Genomic DNA, 23524 nt, shown 5'->3' on the forward strand with positions numbered 1-23524 from the left:
TGTTGTAAACCACTTAGAGAGGCCTGTGGGAGTCTTACAGCAGTTTACAAGTTTAATAAGAAATAAATATAAAACAGTAAAATAAAACAAAATAAGAAGTCGATAATTATGAAGGTTTAAATTGTGCAAAACAGGGAAGAACAGTAATCCATTACTTGAAGCAAATCACTGCATCATCATCATCATCATCATCTATACAATTCTTGTGTACGTATTATAAAATGAACTCATTAGTTTAGTCTTTCCAGAATAAGGTTAGACACTTAGTGAAGCAGAACTGATAGGCTTAAAGGAAAATCTGGGATTGAATTAAGCAAAAAGGGAAATTAAGAACAGGCAAAGCTTGTTGCCAGCAAGCAGGAAACCACATCAAGTTTAGGATTTTTAAAAAGCCACTTCTATACTAAGAGAGTCATCAACCTGACTCCAGTTTGCCAACTCTACTCAGCTGTAACGAAGACCTCTAATCTGATTCCAGAGTTGTATTTGTTTCTGCTTCCTATACCAGTATTTCTGATGCCCAGCTTCTGGAAGCTCACTTACAGGAGAACGAGAGAGGAAAAATACACTTAAACTTCTGGAATGCTTCCCTCTAAACTTCCTTTGCTTTCCTCCCTGCATATACATGCTGCTGGACATAAGTTAGGTCACATATGGCCCACTCGTGTTGCTTTCTGTGTGGTCTGTGTAACCCCCAGGGTACTTTGCCAACTTTTTCCTGCGAGCCAGCAGATCAACCATCAATTGAGGGGTAGGAAATAACTAGCAGTGAAACAATAATCAGGACTATTGTGGGGAGACTGTAACCTCATTCCCCTCTCAGTAGTCACTGTGGGGAAACAGCAATCTGATTCAGGACCATGGGGAGGAAATGCCCAAACCTCTCCATCCATGCTTGTGGAAGGAAGAGGGGTGTCTCTGTGTTAGAGAGAACATGCATGTGCATATAGTACATGTGCCAAAATGGTTGCCTCCCACTTAAGGTTATGCCAGAATTTTCAACTATAGTTGTGTTAACGTCTGTTATACTATTCTAACTTGGTATCCATTTCAGAAGCCAAATCATATTGCTTGTACAGACACTCATCCTAATTTCATCAGATTAACTGATACTCATTGGAAACCTTTTTCAAAAATGTCCACAGATGTGCTACACAGAAAACCACGACACACAGTGTTTCATCTGGATGGTTTTTATCAACCAGCTAGCTCTATAGCTATCTTTGCACATCAGTATCTATTTCCCACATTTTTATCTGTGAATTGCCAGAATACCACCCTGGTTTTACATGTTCCCCTCCATTTTATTTTCAAGAGAGAGAGCTATAATTTAGAAATGGCTAAAATAAAAGCTTAGTGGAGATACACCCTGTCAGCTTCAAAGCAAAACCAAGAACTACATGCCACAATGAATCACTCTGCCCTAGAGCATTTTGTTTTCTTGAACAGAATGAAGTCTTTATTTTCTAAATCCAGCAGAATAAAAGATCAGGCACCAGGATATCAACACTGTCCCTTAAAACTTTAGTTCAAAGGTTGGCAACCTGTTCTGTATAAATGGACACAGCTGATTTGGCTACTTAAGTTGAATTAAAGTTGAGAGAAACAGACAAAACTGTGGACACGCTTGTTAGTTCATCAAGACTAATGACAAATATAAGGCTTTTCAAAGGAGAGTGTAGTGAATAATGCTTTGGTTTGGTAGAGAGCTTGTGAGAAATGTAGGTTTAAATATTTCATTAGCCTCTTGAATTGCTATTGCTTTTAGGAACTAACCTGCTTCACAAGTTTCATCTAAGTTGTAATGGAAGATTATATGGTTACTATTAATTTTTTAAGTGAAAAAACACCAATTCTCTAGTAAAAAGGACAAGACATACAGATAAATGATCTTTAAAAGTTATTTGCCATAATTTGTATATTGTCTGTTCCACCAATAGTACCAGCTATATCCTATCTTTGTTTTCATGGAATTCTGAAGACTATTCTTCACTCTGTTTTTTCTAACAATTAATGTATGATCCCACTGTTTTATACTGCTGATTTGACTGAAGGCTTGTCTTAAATTATTGACTTTTATTGTTTTATCAGATTTTAATTTTGCCTGCACTTTAAAATTGCTTTGAACCAAAGAAAGGTATACAAATGAACTTCTTTAATGATAATATTAATTTCTTGCTCACATTCTATCATTTACATTCCCTTTCCACCATGTTTCCACCAACACTGTGAGATAGTCTGAGATATAACCTTTCTGGTTTCAAGTGCCATTCTTTCCAAAAACTGTATAACTAGCAGAAAGGGAATGAAAAATGACATGATACTGGAACAATCCTGGGTATTATTAATGTACTTTACCTCCTGAACAATATTTAATATATTAAGAGAGGAAATGTCAGAAACCAATTTAAAAGAAGGTTTGCTACCAAAATCAAACAGTAATGGAATGCTGGCTAAATACTACAGGTCAAATTCCATATATTGTTCCAAAATTTCTGGCAGCTTTACCAAAATCCACAACAGTTTTGTTGAACTTATAACATGTACATCCAGGAAGTATTTGGTACTTCACAGCACAGCAAAAAACATTCTATTTTCACAATATTGACAATCTTGGGTTATTTTAAGCACAATCATGCCAAGCCATCTTCTATATGTTTGTCAAGCTCTTTGACGAGGGGAAGTCAAACATTACCCACACTTCGGTTATATTAAAATTTCTGTTGGTCGCACTGTCTTATCAGCACTTTCCATTCAAGGCTACTACCTCCCCAGTCACTGCTGTGCAGGTATGAATGTGTTACATCAGTTCATTTTGCTGCAGTGCAAGCAAAAATGGATGTCCCACTTATGATCTGCACAAAAGAAGAGCAGTGTGCAGTGATTCATTTGTGGTCTGAAGGTATACCTGGTGCTGTTATTGATTGAAGACTTTGTGTGCAGCTTGGAGAAAGTGTTTTGTCATGAAGAAGTGTGTATGAATGGATAGAGAAGTTCAAGGAACAACACACAAGTGTTAGCCATCAAGAAGGAACCGGACACCTGTCCCCATCCACAGCTGATGACAACATTGAGCATACCGTGTGAAATGATTCTGTCAAATAGATGAGTAACAGTGGATTATGTGGCAAATCATATAAAAATCAGCCTATAAAATCATCCATGACAGATTTAGGTTTGAAAACTTGCTCCGAGATGGGTACCGAAACAACTCATGGAAGAGCATAAACAGAAGCATTTGGATATCTGCAAACAAAATTTGGAGTGATACACTAAGAAAGGTTAACATTTCTTAAAGAGAATCATTACTGGTGACAAAACATGGACTGATCGCTACAAGCCCGAGAGTAAATGGCAGAGTATAGAATGGAAACATACTCAATCGCTAACCAAGAAAAAGTTTAAAAATCTCAACCATCAGCTGGAAAATTGATGCTTACAGTTTTCTGGAATTCTCAAGTGCCAGCACTGGAACATTATCAGGAAAAAGGTTCAACAATCAACAGTGCTCGGTTACAGTGTGATGCTTATTGAAGAGCTGAAACTGAAAGTTCAGATTAAACACAGAGGATTGCTATCCAAGGACGCTGTGATCTTGCATGACAATGCATGTCTGCACACTTTTGCCCACACTCTCGATACTCTGCAAAAACTTCATTTTGAGGTGTTAAAGCATCCTCCCCATAGTCCTAATCTTACTCCATCAGACTTTCACCTGTTTGGTCTGCTGAAAGCAGCCCTATGAGGATGAAGATTCACTTCTGATGAAGAAGTGAAGACAGCAGTGCATTTGTGTCCCACAGCTCAGCCCAAAACATTTTTTAATGAGGGAATACGAAAGCTTGTTGACAGATGGATGAAGTGTATTGAAAAGCAAGGAGATTATGTCAAAAAATGATGTATTCATCTTTTCTAAAAGTTAATTAAAATAAATTCTACAGAGTGTGGATAATTTTTGTCACACCTTTGCATGATGTGAACTGGAAAGTGAAACAATTATAATACAAATTGACTGCATTATTTTGAAAAATCATGCTTGTTTAAAGTCTACCAACCTCATAACAATGTGCTGCAATGTAAATGTATCATCCAGAGTGCAAGAGTGGAAAAAAGGAAGTACAGGTAGTCACCGAGTTCTGAATGTCAGAGTTACAAACAACCCAAACTTATGAACAAGCTGTCATAAAACCTATTTATTTAAAAATTCAAGAAATTGTCATCACCATAGCAAGAGAGGAGGCAAGAAGGGAGAGGGAGATCTCCAAAGCATGCCTTCCTGCCCTGCTTATCCAGAGAGGGAAACCTGTCTGGCATTTTCTTGCTGCAAACAGATGGCACTGGTGAGTTTGGGTGGGTGGGTGGCTAGAGTTATGTGCAGTTTTTCCAGTTTCACAGGGGTCCTAACCTAATAAATAATAATTATATTTTATTTATGGTATTTTTTATTGTAATGGCCACCCAGAGAGTGTGATGCTAATGGGTGGCTTTGAAACAAATTCAATAAACAAACAAAAAATAACCCTTGCAAATGTGGAGGACCAACTATGCATGGCTCGACTTACATACAAAATTCAACTTAAAGATGAATTTCTGTTTTCTTAGGAATGAACCTTGTTCATAACCTGGGGACTGCCAAATCATGAAAGCAGATAGAACAGGAGAAAGTCCAGCTTTTCATATAAAAATCCACTGCCACAGAATTAGTAAAGCAGATTTGACAATGGGTTTCTCTATGGATTTTGAGTCTTGCTTAGAATATAACTTTATGTCAAAACCACTGGCCTATTAGAAGAAATGAGAAACAGTTAAATTAATTTTTTTTAAAAAGCTAGCCCTACATGCATGCCACTTTTTCAAACTTACTGAATATTATTTCTTAGATGGAACAGAATATACAGGAAATCTCTAAAAATTACTGAGTTTTGCCATACATTTCAGGTGTAATTACGCATCTGTAAACAAGAATACTTAGCCAGATTCAAGTAATGGAGCTACAACTACTTACATTAGTGATTTTCTGACCTATGACTGCTCCCCCAAAGCTAAAAGGACACAAAACATCATCTGAAGAGATTGTTACAGGCCAGACTGTTTCAGAAACATGTTGACAATACAGCTCAGTCTCCCACATGGGGAAAATATTACTTGTATGCTACATGTTGCAAAGGAGCTCTAAGCTAGAGTGGTACACAGTATTTGCAGATTCCAGGCTCCTTCATTTCTAGACAAGTGCAAACCAAATATACTCTGTAATTCAATACCAAACAATATTTAATCTTTCACAGCAAATGACCTCCAGCTTTGCATTAAGTACTGCTGGTTTTGAGCGTCACCTGCAGGATGCAGGATTTCCTTCTCCAATTCTTTTTGACACCATGGTGTTGAATTCCTCTTGTAAAGCAAATGAGCACTCATTGGTGCTACATGGTCAATTACACAATTGATCCTTTGTAGCCAATGAAAGACTAATTATCACTGTTTGATTGCAGTTCTCAGTAATCCCAAACATGTATAATCTATATTCTTCCCTGGGATGTCAAGGGCTGAGAATTATAGAATACAATGCATTTGGGACACTACAGGTTTTGCCAGTTTATTCCATGCCTCATTTGACACAAAGGCTATGAAATTATAGTCCAAACCAGCTCTACATTTTTTGAAGCCAAGACCCCCAAATTAGTGTGTTTTGTTTGCAATCTAAATGAACGTGCCAGTGGTTACAGCATTCTTCTTGTGCAGACTTCAGTTTTAACTCAGCTCAAGGAACAGCAACACTCAAGACCAACTCTATGAAAATAAGGCAGTCTACTAATTCCTAAACAGAGCAAAGGTTGTAGGTGATGAGTGCACTGAAGATACTCAAATGAAGAGCAAGTTGAAGAGTTATAAATTACAGCAACAGAAATTTGGTACTTTTCACTAAACCTCTGTTCTCAAGAGGAGAACTTTTTTGGGGGTGGGCAATCAATCAGAGGCTTCAAAATTGGCATAACATTTCCTACATAAAGTATTGCTTTTCACAGCACCAGAGCTGGTTAGCTACTGGGGCTCCAAAGAAGCTGGCTGTGGTACACCTGCAGCAGCAGATAGTCGGCAATTTTCTAGAGCCTCCTGTGAAGTTGATGGGCATTTTTTTTTACTTGCACATAATGGCTCACATAGCAATGAGAGCTCTTGTCTACATTTCAGTCTTCAGATGGCCAGCTCTATTTTTTTGACTTTGCTTTGTAAATGTTTGGCAATGAGGGCACATATCAACTTGGTGCTCATCCCCAAGGCAACAGACAAAGCACATGTCCATTGGTGAATGGCATTTTGCCACACCTGATACACTCTTGAAAAGCCACTTTGAAGGCCATCAAGACGCCAAAGAGTCCCTTTAAAAACAAATGAAACTGGTTGATTGAATTCCACTCCCAACCATTCAAAAAGTGACGATCCAAAAACCTCTAAACTTTTAATGTTTGTGAAACATATGATCACAGGAAGAAGGCAAAGATGGATTGATTTACTGCATAACAAACATGTTCTGGAACAAGCCAGTATTTACACAAAACTCCTATAAACCCAAGCACAGTATAGCTACTTCAAGGAAAAACTATAAACAGTTTATATCCAGCAATATTTACAAATCTTTTCAGTAAAAAGCCCAACTATTTCCCTCTTTGAAGCCTTGACTCGAAAACAATGTTCAATTTTCAGAAGGTGGAAAGTAGCAAGGTCAACATGGTACTTCCTCCTCCTATGGTTGTTTAGCTTCAACAGGTTTGCTGGAAGAATCAGGGGTGAAATTTGAGGAGCACTGAAAAGGCAGATATAACAAGCCACAAAATGGAGACCTGTAATAGGATACTTCCCTCCTGATATTTGTTTTACAAGGTTTATGTGTCTTTCTGCTGTTGAACTACTACAAAACACTTGATAAAACCACTATAAAAATCCATAAAATACTGGATTCCTGTTAAAGTCCAAATTCTCAGAAATATGATTTTCCTCACTTTGGGCACAGGGCACTTATTTTTAACAATATTTATTTATTTTAAAATTTATATACTGCAACCTATAGCCCAATTTAGGGCTCTCTTGGCCGTGTACATTGCATTAAAATCAGTAATATGATAAAAACTACACAAAATACAACATTATTACAATAGGAATAAGTGTAGCAGTTTAAGATCAATTAAAACTCATAACATATAAACAGTGTATAATATAAATATTAAAATTTTAAATTATTAAAATACCTAGAAAATGGAAGAGTCATTTTCTGGTGCCAAAACACTGGTAATGAGAGTGCCAGGCAAACTTCTTTGGAAAGGCCAATCCAGAGGTGTGGGTACAACTACCAAGAAGACTTTTGCTATCTGTCAGCCCCCTCACTTCTGTGGGGGATGGTTCTTTAAGAAGGGCCTCCGACTGAGATCTTAAAGAATGGGTATATTTATATGGGGAAAAGCGGTCCTTCAAGTATCCTGGTCCCAAGCCAGTTAGAACTTTTATATGTTAAAGCAATCATTTCAAATCAGCCTGGACCTCAACTAGTTGCCAATGTAGGTGGTACAAGAGTGGTGTAAAGTAGGTGCATGGGCTAGCTCTTGTCAACGGCCATACAGTCCTGTTTCAAACCCATTGAATTTCCTGGACTATCTTCGAAGGTAACCCCACATAGGGAGCCTTACAATAGTCCAATTAGGATGTTACCAGGGCATGAACAGCTGTGATCAGGCTCTGTCAGTCCAGGTAGGGCTGAAGTTGGAATACCAACCATAACTGAAGGAAGGTGTCCCTGGCCACTGAATGTACCTGAGACTTGAAAGAGAAGTCCAGAAGCACCTATAGAGGGAGTCCAACACCATTCCAGGACAGGCTGGAGCCCTCCTAACCTGTCAGATGATCCACCCACCAACACTACCTCCATCTTTCCTGGATTGAGCTTCAGTTTATTGGCTCTCATCTAGTCTATTACCAAGCCTAAGCACTGGTTCAGAACGGACACCACCTCATATGGATTTGATGTAAAAGAAAGGTAGAGCTAAGTATCGTTAGCATATTGCTGCCATATCAACCCAAACCTCCAGATGAGCTCTCCTTATGATTTCATGTGCATGTTAAAAAGCATGAGTACAGGGTCCTGTGGAATTCCACCACATAAATGGCATGGCATAGAGAAACTATTCCCCAGTGCCATCTTCGGGACATGATCTGCCAGGTAGGAGCGGAACCACTGCAGTGCCTCCAATCTCCAACCAGACCAGCCTGTCTAGAAGGCCACTATGACTGATGATGTTGAAAGCTGCTGAGAGGTCCAGGAGAATCAACAGGGTCTCACTCCCCTGTCTCACACCTGACAAAGGTTGTTCCACAGGGCAACCGAGACAGTCTTAGTCCCAAAATCCGGCTTGAAGCCTGATTGAAATGGATCTAGATAATCTGTTTCCTCCAGGAGTGCCTGGAGCTGCTTGGCCACCACTTGCATGAACAACATGCCCAGAAATGGGATACTCACCACTGGTTTATAATTGGACATGTCCAGGTTTAGCTTTTTTAGGAACGGTCTTATCACAACTGCCTTTAGATAAGCTGGAACCACTCCTTCTCTTAAAGAGGCAATGCCAGTCTCCTGGACACAGGTGTGTATCCTCTCTATTAATAAGCCATGATGGGCAAGGGTCGAGTATACAGGTGGTGGGACAAACAGGGCCAAGGATCTTGACCACATCAATAGGCCACAATAACTGATAATTCATCAGTTATTCATTCATCCATTAAAACTAGACCAGATGGTACTCTGGACACAATCCTTAAAGGAATTAGATCAATTGTGGAGTCTAACTTGCAGTGGATCTGAATGATCCATCTTCAAAGTGGTGAGCAAATTCATCATAGTGCGTTTTCAAGGATTCTACAATGTCACTCAGTGGTTGAGGATGTAACAGACCCCAAACCACTTGGAAAAGCTCTGCTGGAAAATACTGCAAAGATGCAATGCAGGTGGCAAAATATGGACTTTTTGCCAGCTCCATTGCCATGGAATAGGTTCAAAAATGAGCTCTAAGCCGTGTTTAGTCAGACTCGTTGCAGGATCGCCTCTATCCCTCTTTAAGCTTCTACCCTCTTGCTTCATTGTCCTAAGCTCAGAAGTATACCATGGAGCTGATTGGGTTGTGCAAGGTTGGAGAAGGCACTTAGGCTCAATAATGTCAACCGCTCAAGTCACCTCCATATTCCACAGAGTGACTTGAGCTTCAACAGCAGCACCAGTCATATCAGCTGGATACTCCCTCAGAGCCCTCCAGAAACCATCCGAATCCATCAGTCTCTGGGGGTGGACCGTCTTAATAGGATCCCCACCCTTACAAAGGGGATAAGGGGCCAATAGCCTAAATCTTACCAGGAAGTGGTCTGCACATGACAACGAGGTCAATATTAATCCTGCCACATCAAGCCCACTATCTTTCTGCCTGATTGAGAAAACCAGGTCAAGAGTGTGCCCCTTCTCATGCACTGGATCAGTGACATGTAGAGACAGCTCCAGGATTATCATGGCAGACATGAAGTCCTGAGTTGCCCCAAATAATGCAGCCTCAGCATGGATGTTGAAGTCTCTGAGAACCAGCACTTGGGGAGTCCTCAACAGCAGGTCCAAGACCACCTCCATCAGCTCAGGCAGGGTGACTGCTGGGCAGCGGGGTGAGTGCTACACCAGAGATAAGTTATATTATTCCTGCCATTAAACTGCAATTTCACTGCAGTGGTACCTCGGCTCATGAACCAAAGACACATTTTTCACCAAAATTGACCCTGCAGCTAAAAGACAAAGAAGAGAGGAAACCCCTGAAAGAGATCTCCCCAATGTCCTTATGGAGGGGGACTCTCCCTCAAAACAATAACCTTCTCCCACCCCACCTAGGTTAGTGTTCTCCACTGTACTGTACTGTTACTTTGTTGTTCTTTGTCCCTTTGTTTCAAATTTTTCTGATTAAAAAATAGTTACAGAATGGATTAACCTTATTTACATTGAACCTTATGGGGAAATTTGACTTGGGGCACAACCAATTTGGGTCACAACCAGAGTCATGCAACGGATTAAGTTCATGAGCCAAGGTACCACTTTATTTACCAAATCTGAAACTGTACTAGAAAATTCACTCACATGTATTGCTTTTTTCTTATATTCTATTATGTACCCAATCATGCTTTTGCCTGATTTTCATGCAAAATGTACCCATAGATTTAGCAAGCAAGCCTAATCTTTCCAGGTGTGCTATACCACCTAAGTAGAAATCACAAAATAATTTCAAATGAATTCTGAACCATCACATTGTATAAATTTCTCCTTTTCCTCCATACAATTCCATACTATTCTTTTAGAAGTAATGATGGTCTGCATACAATATGGCACCTATATGAATCATCTGGATAAAATTTAAAGCTGTTCAAAGCTGGTATTGTTCATGCTACATTAAATCTCCAATACAGTGCTGTAAGGTAGTATACCATTTTTACTTCAAATGACTATTAAACAATACTGTGACTATCCATTACAAAATATGCAGCATAACATGATTTATATGCACCAGTGTTTACTATGAACATGTATGAAACAGGGAATGACACCCTGAGGAACTGGTGATGTCTTTTCTTTCAGAAGAAAGCAAAACTTGTGGTTTGGTAAAGCCAAGCAAGGCCCATGAAGATCCCAAAATAGAACATTTAGAGGGATCGATTATTTATTGTGTGACAGTGCTGATTTGTGCCATTTGAACATGGAAATATGTGGAGCTGCTGTGTTGAAGTTAGCATGAATAAATAAATATACAAGTACAGAAAGAAATCCAGACTGACCTGCTGTTTCTCCCCTTGTATAAGCAAAACTGATTGGAAGGTGTATATATGAGACAGGAACTTTTGCAAAAGAAAAGGTAAAAGATAATTGCAACTGACCTGACCTTCAGCTACTGCAGACACAAAGATACTCCTTAGGGAAGGCCCTTACAGGAAACTGACTAGTCCTTCTATGGATACTGACACAAGGCAAACACCAAAGTGTTTGTTCAGTTGCTACACTTAGGAAAGTAATACCAATAGAATGCTGAATTAGTCCATTACTGTGTCATAAACAACCATTTGTTAGATTGGAGTATGCATGTATGTATGTGCTTAATATTAATTCCCAGCATACCACAGGAAGATAGGGTTAACGATAGGTAAACTTCTCATGTGAGGGCCTGGCACAGCCCATGGGGGGTTCCACATCTGACTTCTTCTTCTGGTCCCATAGTCGCTGCCATGAAAGGGAAACCTCTTACCTCTGATCAGCAGCTCCCCTTTTTACTGCTCAGCAAGTGAAAACACTTGTTTCTAGTTTGTTCCTGTTCAGAGATGAGAGATTTTCCCTTGGGGACAATGTCATGGACCAACACCTTGGGCATCATCATCATTCTGATCCCACTAGCATCCTAGAACCATTTCCAAACTGCCATCATATCATGTGAGGCACCTAAAACAGACCATAGTCTTTTAAGGATCAAAGGTTTAGCTAAGGTGGCCTCGAGGCTAGTAAGTTCCTATTCAGTCTTGCTCTGATCTTTTTCTGGAGCAACATACAAACACTCCTGATTTCTAGCCCCAGCAACACTTGGAGATCTCTGCTGTTACTTTTCTTTTTAGTACTTTGACTCCTGACCCAGTCTACTCAAAATCTGATTTCAAACAGAATACTGAAACCTAAGCTACATTCTCATAGTCAGAGAGACTAGGGGAGGAAGGCTTGTCTGCTTACTTCTAAATAACCATGTAGATATGCAGAGGCTTGCCCTACTTACTTGAGAGTAGAAATTATTTTCATACTTCTGAGTAGGAATGCCATTTAAAAGTGCTGATGAGTGATTCAGTCCTATTTGCTTTTAAGGTTTGTCTTGCAGATGATCACTTTATTTCACTCTGACTCTTCAGCTGAAAAGTCTTCCAGAACAGCTTCTATGGGATCGGTAGTAAGCAAGAGGACTATTTTTTCTTTCATAAATGTTGAACCTCTTAAATATTTGAGGCCGAACACACATACTTAGTTTGCCCATTTGAAAATCTGCTCATGTTTGAGGAAGCTCCTGCTACAGATGAGCTTCCTTCTAAGGCCTCACTTAGCTTCATACCTGCTCCCAGGAGATGGGAGGAGTGGAAGAGGAGAAAAAGGTATACAGAGCATTTGCTCTGCTCTGAGATTGGGAATGTGCACACCACTGGGGGCTACAGGGTACACATTTGCTCAGTTCCATCCCCATCTTGAATCAGTGCCCTCTAAAGCTACAGTTGAAGAATTCCTACACTTTCACCTCAGTTATTGTTCCAATGCATGAACACAGGGTTGCCACACACTCACAAGCTCCTTCTTAGCCTTCAGCAGCTATAAGGCTTTAGAACAGTTTTGCATATGGAGATAAACAAAGGGAGAAACAGGTATGGTCCAGCTGCTAAGGAAGATAAGTGTATAGAAATAAAATGTCAAGCGGAATTGAAATTCAGTTAGCTGCTACAGTTTAAAAGCATAGCTACAAATGTCTCACAGACACATGTTTGCAGAAGCTCCTTTACATACAAAGACTGGAATAAAGGGAACCTGTGCCCACCCAGAGTGCACTGTTCAGACCTCCAGCAACAGTACTAAATGAGTATCCTAGCACTCTTAATGCAAAAATAAATGCTTTCAAGCAGATGGGATTTTTCAAGTACATTTCTATAAGCATTTTATAATCTAATAATATGAGAGGGAAAATGACCCTGGAGTTGTGTAAACCTGACTGGAATGCAGACATCTGTTCTGGTTAAAATGTTTCCTGACTAGGGTCCTCCATCCCACTTTAAATATTTATAGTTTTTAACTAGATTAAAATGTTATAAGAGGGTTTTTATTCTCAACAACCTGCAACTGGAATTGATGTGCCAGATTTTTTCCAGCATTCCTTTAAATAAGAGGCAAATTTTGCAGCCATACCCTACTGTTCTCACAGTAACACACTCTGTAAAAAACAGATCCAGAAAGGGGCGTGGGTGGGAAGAATGATCGAGAGCTACTCCCTTGAAATAGTGTGGAAACAAGAGTATAGTGTAGCTAAATCCTCAGGAAGTGAACGGCAGAAAGAACCTCCTTTCCCAACTCCTCCCTACAACATTAACAGCCTTAGCAATTACTGAGTGGAACAAACCCCTTTAACACCACCTGGTACAGTTTTCAGCAGTTGGTCTTGCTCCCAAGCCTGTCATGGCTCATTTAGATAGTATAGTGCATTCTCTCTATAGCACTATTCTTGGGAACCATGGAGTTCAAAACATAATGAGATATAGAGATTTATCCTGAAGTGTAATGTAACTGTTAGCCACAGTACGACAGTTTAGTATTTGAGGAACAGAAAGCTTTTTTAGACTAGATGCAATATAAAAATAAATAAACTGGTTAAATATGTATACTTTATCAATAGCTAAAGAAAAATGAGTCCAGGCAGATAAAAGGGGGTCTTATTTGCATGCATCTCATTTGGAGAGCACATTTCCTTATTGCTATACACACTGTACAGATTCATTACTACACACACTGTAGAGATTCATAAACACAGCATGACTACCTTAGACATAATAATAATAGTAGATAAATCTGTTGTTGTTACATAAAATTATACTTCAAAATATCTATTATTTTCATAATATTCAAATCTTAACAGCATTGGAAACAATTCCAGTGGTATGATTATCATTTGCAGTATAACAGCAAACCACTATCAAAAGAGAATGATTAAGTTGGGAAAGCCATCCATAAACATTTTCTCCTCAAATTAGCCAAACAGGAAACATGAAGAAAGATGCCCTTATTCCATTTGATATTCCAGTCACTGAGATAAAGATGTACAGAAGTGTAAGTTCTGTAAATGGAAATGCCACTCATATCAGAAAAATGCATAAACACAAAACCTCAAAGCATGACATGATAACCCATGATGGGAAAGTAGATATGATGGGTTACAGATATGAGATGTTTGTGTAGGACAGGATAGAAATGTCTCAAATAAGTAAATAAAGTGTTTTGTGAAGGTGTTTTGTGATTTCTCAAAAACCAGTGATCCTAATAACACACGGCTTGTTTCATGGGTTGTTTGTACCATGATGTGGCATCCAAACCTAGGATAGCAGTTTTATCACATGGGTTGTCAGGATCCGCACAGAGCTGCTTGGCAAGAGTGGCATCGCCCACTGCTGTTCTGAACTGGTCCATGTTGCCAACAGCGACTATCTCTCCACTGATGCTGAAACAACACTTTGGAGCAACCATTATTTATTGCCACTTTTTTCTTTTGCACGTGAAAATTGTACACATGTGCTCAAGACTTTTTTGGGAGGGTTCAAGTCTGATTGTACCTGTAGCTGTAATATGTGTAGTCTTAGCTCATCTATTGTCTTGTATGTTTTTGCTGTCAGAGGGGACATCAGAGCATCAAGGCAGAGTAAGGAATACACAAGGAAAATGATAAGAGGGCTGCATATTGGCCAATGTTCACAGATGGGGAGAAACAATAAAGATAAGATGGAAAATGTAGGGAGGACCCCAAAAGACTGAGTGCACCAATATCTCCTGCTTAGATATGTGAACCTCTGGCTTTGATATACTAAACAAACAGTTTTCAATGTCCTCCATCTTTTCAACCCTTCCCCAACTCACTAGTTAGTCCTGGCAGGGGCAATGTGACTTCCCCAATCCTTTCCCAGAACGTACCAATATGGTCATACTGGTTTATTGCATTTTTAAGGTAGGCAGCTGAATGGGACCAAATGAATGATGGCTGCTGGTAGAGCCCCATTTGCTTTGCTCTATTCTGCTTCCTTGGAAGTTTTGATCCTCCACTTTTAGGAATATTTGCATATGACAAAGACTGGTAAATATATACACAAATGGGAAATAAATGGAGGAGAAATTTGTGCACCTGCATTGCACAAATTTCTCAGTCCAAAAATTATGCATATATTTCCAACATTTTTTTCAATTCTTATAACTGGTAGCATGGGATAATATGAGGTACAAGTGGTACTTACAACCTTTCCCCCCAGGGGTGTACCATTCGCCTGCTCCATTAGCAGTTTTTTTAGAACTGTTATGGAACTGAAGCAGGAAGTGCCCTGAAAAGGAGGAATTACTTGTTTCCTTTTTTGGAATAGCTGGAGATTTGGGTGAGTGTTCAAAAGGTAGGAGCCACTTAAAACTGAGATGAACACATTGCCAATCGGGAAAGATATTGCCCCTCCCCCGACTTTTCAGTGCTTCTGAAGTGAGCTAATGAGTTCCTATTTTCCTTTACTGTTATTTCTTCCCTGGCCATTTGTAACTCTTCACAAATTAGGTGATATGCAGCCTCTTCTTGTTAATTTTATGTTGGCTTTCCCACTTCGGTGCTTCCTTTGATAGCTAAACATACGAAGGAAATTAACTAGACAAAACTATACATACAGGCCAGCTATAAGAGCACATTCACACACAAATGAAAGACCACCACCACCACCACCACCACCACCACCACCACCACCACCAATAAATAAATAAATAAATAAATAAATAAATAAATAAATAAATATTAAAAGATTACAATCCCAGCATGTTGGAATTCCCCCCTGCCCGCCCAAAGAACTGGGAAGTGAAAAGAGGTTACTACTGGGGCAGGTGTGGGGCAAGGAGACAAAGTCCCCTGTGACATATACTGTCTGGAAGATCAAGGGGGAAAGAAGCAGAAAATAACTCACAACAAGCCTGATCATCTGACACACAGTAAGTCAGTAACTTGTGTCGCTTGTTTGCAGAGATGGTTTAGCAAATCAAGTTTAATAAACTTGCCAAATGAAATTGATCAGTGCACCCACAATCATTTTGCTATACCTGTATTTCTATGTTTGGGTCTTCATTTATGAAACATTAAAATTCCCTGACTGCAAGAAAATGCTTGAAATGTAAAACCAATGTGGAATAATAGAATTAACTGTCAAAAAAGAAAATGCAATGTTTAGTGGAGCTCAACCATTCCTATTTTAACAGAAGAGCAGAAAGAAAGCTGGCAATAAAGTTCCTGATTCTTCAAGTAAACTTGCACTAAAAATGCCATAATCACATGTGGTTTACTTATTCAAGTACTATGGGTACTTGTGGTTACTTAAGTCTACTTGAGAAGATATGTAACATCTCCCATTGTCTCAGTGTAATTCAGAAACTTCAAACCATCATAAAAGAAATGATCTATGAAAATTTGGAAGACTTCAAAGGAACTTAATCTTTCCAAGCAATTAAAACACACACACACCTCATACTGGGAACATGGTGAAAGAGGTTCTGTGATTTGCAGTATGCATGTATGCACACTCATTCTACTGGGCTTCTTTCTCAATCCATAAAGAAGATTCCAAAGCAGTGACCTGGTGATGTGGGAAATTGATGGTTACTTCCTGCATCATTAACTATGTTAGAAGCATATGCAGGGCTGTAGAGGGGTATGTGGACAATAGTTAGGATTAGGGAGAGAACTAGTCAACTGGATAGAGATATCTGTTTGGCTGGAGGGTATCAATCATTGCTCTAAAAACAAAGTCAGTCCAAAGAAAAAAGATCTTAACATTTCTGAGGCTATAGTTCTATACCTACCTACCTGTGAATAACCTTTATTGAATGCACAGGGGTTACTTCTAAGTAGAGACTGCACTGTGAAACATTTTGGGCTCAGATATTGGGAAGTGTTGATACTTAATTTTCCATGTACAACTGTATCCTGAAAACTAACTATAAATTTTAACTGAGATTTTATGATATGCTCTAGTTCTGTAAGTTCAAAAACATGATACAATATACACAACATGCAAGTATTCATTTTAATGGGAAAGTTCAGCATAACAAATGCACTGTGAGAGGATTGATTATAAGACATATCTCAAGTTGTTTTGGATTCCTGCATTTAGAATTATGTTTTTCTTCCTCAAGAAACAGCTCTCAAGACAGTCAAACTTAAAGCTGCACACACGCACGCACGTTGTGCCTGTCAACCATATTCAGTGTCCCATTGCCAGGTACCAAAATATAGTTTGGAATACAATGCAATTCATTGCTCCATCTGGAAAACCCCAAACCCTTCTTTCCTTTTGTGCACAAACTGTTCTATTTTAATTTTTCTTCCTCTCCTCCCACTCAAAGATAAGAAAGAACAAAAAGTGATAATGTTGACAAGAAAGTTGAATATAAATAATGGCTACAAACCCAAGATCACTTTATTAATTCTTCCAATAAAAACGATCCTTCTCATCAGGGATAACTCAGCAACTAAAAATGTCTCTAATGATCTTCTGGAAGCACTAGCCAACACAGTTCTAAATAGATAACTGTCTCACTGAGGTCTGCAAAGCACTCACTTCCAAAATAAAGGAATGGGGCTTATTTCCAAGTATAAAGGAATCAATACCATTTAAAATGGAAAATCCAACAGAACCATTTATTCTCTCTTCCTAAGCTGCCTATACTTACCTATCCACAACCAATCCATGATTTCTCTGAATCATAGTCTGTGTCTTAACTGTATTATTCTTACCTGTACAGGAATCTGATCAATCAATTCAAAGACATCCCATTCTAATTTAAGGTCTCAGGGTAGGAACAGTAGGATTAGAACAAACATTATCACCCATCTATAAAAATGTACACAAAATCATGAAATATGCATATAAGGTGGGGTCAATGGGCGGAAGTAACAACACCTATAAGATTCTTCTCTTCTATCCCCAAACTCTTACCATATACAAAATAAACTTTAAAACTTGTAAAGACTATTATTTCTGTGATAAAGTAACACTTTCATCAATGATTCTAAGTGAAATGAATAGACGACATGGAAGGTCATTTTCTAGAGGACAAGGTTTAAAGAAATATGAACAAAAACAAACACATACTTCATTTCTAGGACCTCCTCCAAATGCTTCCTCCTCTCAGCCCGCAAGTTGGTCAAGTGAGTTTCCTTCTCGGCTAGAGACTGCTGGGTAGAGGACAGCTTTGCTTTCATAGATTCCAGCTCTTGTTTTACTTTCTCCATAGCCATCATCAACTCTTCTACCTATGGAGTTTGAGAATGATAAAGAATTAGTATGTGATTAGAAAAATCTTTGCCACTAACCAGGGCTACTGAATGATGGGACAAACATAATGCAATGATCTATTTACCCTTCTCTTTAGTACTCACACTGGATCCTTCCTTGTACTTTAATGTGAAATACCATGTTAATATAATTATGAAACTCAGAGAAGATGCACCTACATTACATGTGTGATTATTCATTGTTGCATTTTCCCTTCTATTTGAGGCCCACTGATACGCTTTGACTATATTAGTATCTGAAGTATACTGAAAGTTAAAATTACAAATTCAGACCAATATTCTTAATTTCAGCAGTGCTGCAATATAGCAATAAATATAACAAGAGAGAGTACATTAAGTACCTCCCTCATTCAACATGCATTCTGAAAACCTGGATTGGTCTTCTAACAATGCAAGTCTAATTCACATGAACAGTGACGGTAGAGCCTATATGGTGACCACTTGATAAACTTGCCTTGCATTGGCAGGTTCTATTAAAATCACAAGCTAATAAATCTTTACACAAAAATATAAAATGAATTATAGTTTTAGTGAAGATATAGCTTTTCTAAGAAAGTTTTAGGATGTTTTAGATGCTGTCCAATGCTACAGCCAATACTTTTTTCCACCTACATCTGCACCACAATTACAATCCCCACAGATCACTATTGAAGAAAAGAAGAGACAGTGTCAAGGAATGTTCACTATATTCTTACTAGGTATGTGTCTCAATACATCCAGGGATCAGTTGTAAAAATAAATAAAATAAATGGGTTATTCATAGAGCTGTTATTTTGTCCTTACCACCCCCCAATCCAAATATTAAAAAGTGTTTCTATGTTTAATTACTTGTGCAACATTTGGCCAATTCATGTGACATAGTGGTCCATTAGAGAGAAAAACAACCCTGGTATAACTCACAGCCGCAGATTTAGTCTTCAAATATCTCTCATTGGCTGAATTTGCATGATACAACAATATCTGACAACCTCTTCCCAGGGGTTACATATTCACAATGGCAGCCAGAATGTGATGTATTTTGAGTACATATCTCCCCTCTTCTCTTTCCAGCAGATCAACAATGGGCTTCTAAAATACCATGCTTTTTTAGCTAAGCTGGATATGCAATACAGAATGTATAACAACATTGTCAACAAGTAGTATACATCAGAACAGTAATCTCTCTGCTTGTGAGAGTTAGCTCTTGCCCTTGGTAGGAGTTGATGCCAAGCTGAATGCTCCTTCCTTGTTTCCCTCCAAAGGGGCTGGCTGTACTCTCAGGAAGGTTCATGGTGACTGAGCCAGTTAGTGGGGGTGCTGGATATTACTTTATAGGATCTCTCATTTGACTCGACAATGAAGCAGTGGGCTGATGAACTGACACCCATTCCCTTCTGACCATCCTTGTTCTACAGGAGAGGAAGTCTAGATCTCACCAGCCATATGGCTAAACTTGCTTGTTAACTTCGCATTTCAGTAATGCATCCCAACCCCTCTTCTTCATTTAGGTTACATCTTCTGAGTCTGAGAGAAGTGGGCCCAATTCCTACATACTGCAGCCTGAAGGCAAATTAACCCAACAATGGACTGCTGTGCAGTTCAAACTGGTCTTAGTGATACTGGCTAGCTAGGGATTTTTGCACATCATTTAGCTTAGAAAAACTAACTTTGAATTTGTACAATAAGACTAGATATGAATGCTCTTCTAGGTGAAGGAAGGAGTTAGAAATCTCCAAGGCACTGAAGCACTGTTTCTTTAAGATTTCATTCAAATTTGCCCCTTCTTTGAAGCCATAAATAAATTGATGCCATTATTACTAGATCATTCTAGGATTTTCCAAGCCTTTATTTGTATGACCACATTCTAACCCTCATTACACTGGCCAGACACTGGTTAACAACAGTCACTGCCTCACCTGGACTAGATGTAAAAGAAAGGTAGAGCTGGGTGTCATCAGTGTACTGGTGACTCTGAAGCCCAAACCCTCTGAGCTCCCCCAGCAGTTTCATGTAGATGTTAAAAAGCATGGGGGATGAAATGGAACCCCACGCAACTCTATGGAAAAGCTGCCATGGTACAGAGCCATAATCCCCCAGCACCACCTTCTGGAAATGGCCAGAAAGGTAGGAGTAGAACCACCACAAATCAGTGCCCCCAACTCCCAACTTGGCCAGCCTATCCAGAAGGATACCATGGTCAATGGTATTGAAAGCCACTAAGAGGTCCAGGTGTACTAACAGGGATGCACTCCCCCTGTCCTCCTTCCTGAACAGGTCATCATACAGGGTGACCAAGGCTGTTTCAGTTCCGTAGCCAGGCCTGAAGCCAGATTGAAATAGGTCTAGATCAGGGGTCGGCAACCTTTAACACTCAAAGAGCCATTTGGACCCATTTCCCACACAAAAGAAAACACTGGGAGCCACAAAACCCTTTTGATATCTAAAATGAAGATAACACTGCATATATCGTTTTTTTACCTTAATGCTATGTATATCTTCATTACGATTTAGCGGCAGCTCTTGTTCAGTCACTAAAAACTGTTATTTTTAATCTTACATTATAAACTAGTAGGACTCCTTTCATATATTTTGAATAGGAGAACAGCTTCCTGAAGAGTCAAAGTCAGTGCTAAAGGGCTGCATGTATTAAACAGCAAACCCCATAAGTTAGTCAGCAGTAAAAGCAAATGAATCTACCCACGTATCATTAAACATTTGGTTTTCTTCATTAACTTTTCTTTTTTCAATTTATCCATGGTTGGCCTGGGGGCGGGGGGACCTCAGTAAATCTGCACGGATCTGCAGATCGGTGGCTGTGCTGGAGATACAGGTGTGTTTAGTGACTGATTAGCAGATAAACAGTCAAGTGCTGTGAATTGTGACAGGTCCCAAGCGCAGCTTTTAACATTCAGATTACATTGGGACAAAGAGAATCTTTTCAGCAGCATTTCGTGTAACATGAGAGCCTGCAGGAAGCTTGTTTAGCAGAGGAATGTAGCGATTTACTTAACTAGTTGATTTACTTAACTTAGCTAGCGCTGCATTCCTGAGTGGGGCTTCAGGCAATGGCTGTGCTGGCACGAGGGAGCTGCAGCAGAGGGGTTCAAGAGCCACGTACGGCTCCGGACCCGTGGGTTGCCGACCCCTGGTCTAGATCTCCCATGGGCCGGTGGTTGAAAACCTTTCATTGTGAAAATAGGAGGAACTACTTGTTTAGGAATTAGCATTTCACTAACATTATTTGGTAACAGGCTGAAACAAATGAAGGGATCATTTGGTTGGTAGAGAAATTATATCTGCTTTTTGACTCAACATAAAGAGGGATCAGGGGACTGCAGGTGGCACAGTGGTTTAAACCGCTGTGCTGCTGGGCTGGTAGATCGAAAGGTCGCCGGTTCGAATCTGCACAACGGGGTGAGTTCCCGTTGCTCTGTCCCAGCTCCTGCCAACCTTGCAGTTCGAAAGCATGCAAATGCAAGTAGATAAAAAGGTACCACTTCGGTGGGCAGGTAACAGCATTCTGCACACTTCAGTGTTTAGTCATGCCGGCCACATGACCACGGAGACTGCGGACAAACGCTGGCTCCCTCGGCTGGGAAATGGAGATGAGCACTGCCCCCTAGAGTCAGGCATGACTGTACTTAACGTCAAGGGGAAACCTTTACCTTTTTAAAGAAGGATCAGAAACCTTGTGTTCTCCAAATATTTTGAACTACAACTCCTATAATTTCTGTTAGTCATGCTGACTGGAGCTTATGGGAGCTGTAGTTCAAAGTATCTGGAGAGTCCCAGGTTGCCTACCCCCAGAACAAAATGTAGAATATTTAATACCATATAAACATTTAATAAGGCAATTTCCCCTAAAATTAAATTGCTCCTGTTTAAGGAAAAACAGGTCAACATATTTACAGATGCTCATGTGTGGAGAAGTATGCTACCAATGTAATTTTCAGAGATGGATAGTGTGACAATAACACTCATACTCTTGTCAACCATGAAGGAACTAAATTCTTTCCCTGGGTGAAAACTGAAATCATTCAAGTCTGCCTAAGTTGCCAGACCTGAGGAAGAGAACTAGCAGCTGTAGCTTGTTAAGAATGCTGGAAAAATGAAAGAAGCCATGCAAATAACAAACAGAGCCTTGCTGGCATGAAAGAAGTGTTCCTGAGAAGGAAAAGGAGCTGTTCTGTGGTCTTTTAATCCATGAGATATTTGAACCAGGCCATGGGAAAAAGAGGAACTAAACAACTGAGTGTCTGGCTTTTGCAAGGGACTGTATATTGGCAACAAACACTGTAACCAGTAATAAGTGTTTTCTATCCTTTCCTGCATCTGCACCACTACTTGGATGGAGCTGCCCTGTGGCTATAGCAGCAGCTTATTTTACTCTTACCACTGAGATGTTTACTTTAGTTATAATCACTTCTCTGTGTGAAGATGGCAGCTTGACATGTAGTAGATAGCCTGACTTGTGAGCAAATTTAAATAGTGAACTAAAAGTCCCCTGGAAAGCTTCAAAAGGCTTCCCACTATTGACTTATATTAGTTCCTTGGAACAGACCTTCAGAAGCTGCAAGTAAAAATGCAGTGAGTCAAGCCACAATATTCCAAAGGAGAGCACTGCTGCTTTAAAAAGCCAGCTGAACCAAATATAGAGCACCATCTTCAAAAATACTTAAGCCTTTACTTTTAATAAGGACAATTACTCCAGTTTTTTGATGGAGGGAATTATGGAAAGAAAGGGGGATGGAGCAGCTTCAGGAGCTTTGCTCCATGTTTTTAGGAAAGGGATTACAACTCTCTGGTAGAGTCCATCCTTTGTGTACAGAAGATCCCAGTCTCAATCCCTAGCATTTCCTGTTAAAAGAGTTATGTAGCTAGTGATGTAAAGGATTCCTTCCCATTATCTCAGAGAGCTTAGGCAATGCTATGTTAGATGACCAAACAACATGACCTGGTATAATTCAGCTTAATCTATTCTTATGAAAAAAGAAGATGCCACTACTACCCCATACTATCTGTCCTCAGTTGCACTGTACATTTTTATTTTCATTGCAAATTCTGTTCTCTCTTGATTAGATTAAAACCTAGCTGATGAGAGCAAATTTTGATTGATAAGTTAAAGCTGATACTTTCCAATGTTATTCTACTTCTCATGTATGGACCTGGAAAACTGTACCCACTCTCAATTCCCCATTCAAAAACTCTGGAATTGAAAGGATACCTTTCTGTCTATGATCAATGCGGCAAATTAGGATTGCATGAGAATGTAAAGAAGCACTCTTAGTGATGGCTACTCTTGCATAGAATAAGCCACAAATCTGATAATCTATTGTATTTGTTCTGCCGAAGAAGAAGAAGAAGAAGACGACGAAGACGAC

At 39.5% G+C, this 23524-nt stretch overlaps 1 protein-coding gene across 15 annotated transcripts in view; it reads right to left on the reverse strand.

The window, feature by feature from the left end:
* The window catches only part of ERC1 (ELKS/RAB6-interacting/CAST family member 1), a 212469-nt gene that overhangs the window by 70936 nt on the left and 118009 nt on the right, over positions 1-23524 (reverse strand). For 14 of the 15 annotated variants that reach the window (XM_044417005.1, XM_044417012.1, XM_044417009.1 and 11 more), the window contains one exon: positions 17962-18122. In XM_044417005.1, the coding sequence (XP_044272940.1) occupies positions 17962-18122 (161 nt within the window). Of the gene's footprint in view, positions 1-15981; positions 16411-17961; positions 18123-23524 lie in introns of those variants that run through there. The other variant, XM_044417017.1, reaches the window with a different exon arrangement.

This window comes from Varanus komodoensis, unplaced genomic scaffold, assembly GCF_004798865.1.
Source record: "Varanus komodoensis strain SLA01 unplaced genomic scaffold, ASM479886v1 scaffold85, whole genome shotgun sequence".
Classification (NCBI taxonomy): domain Eukaryota; kingdom Metazoa; phylum Chordata; class Lepidosauria; order Squamata; family Varanidae; genus Varanus; species Varanus komodoensis.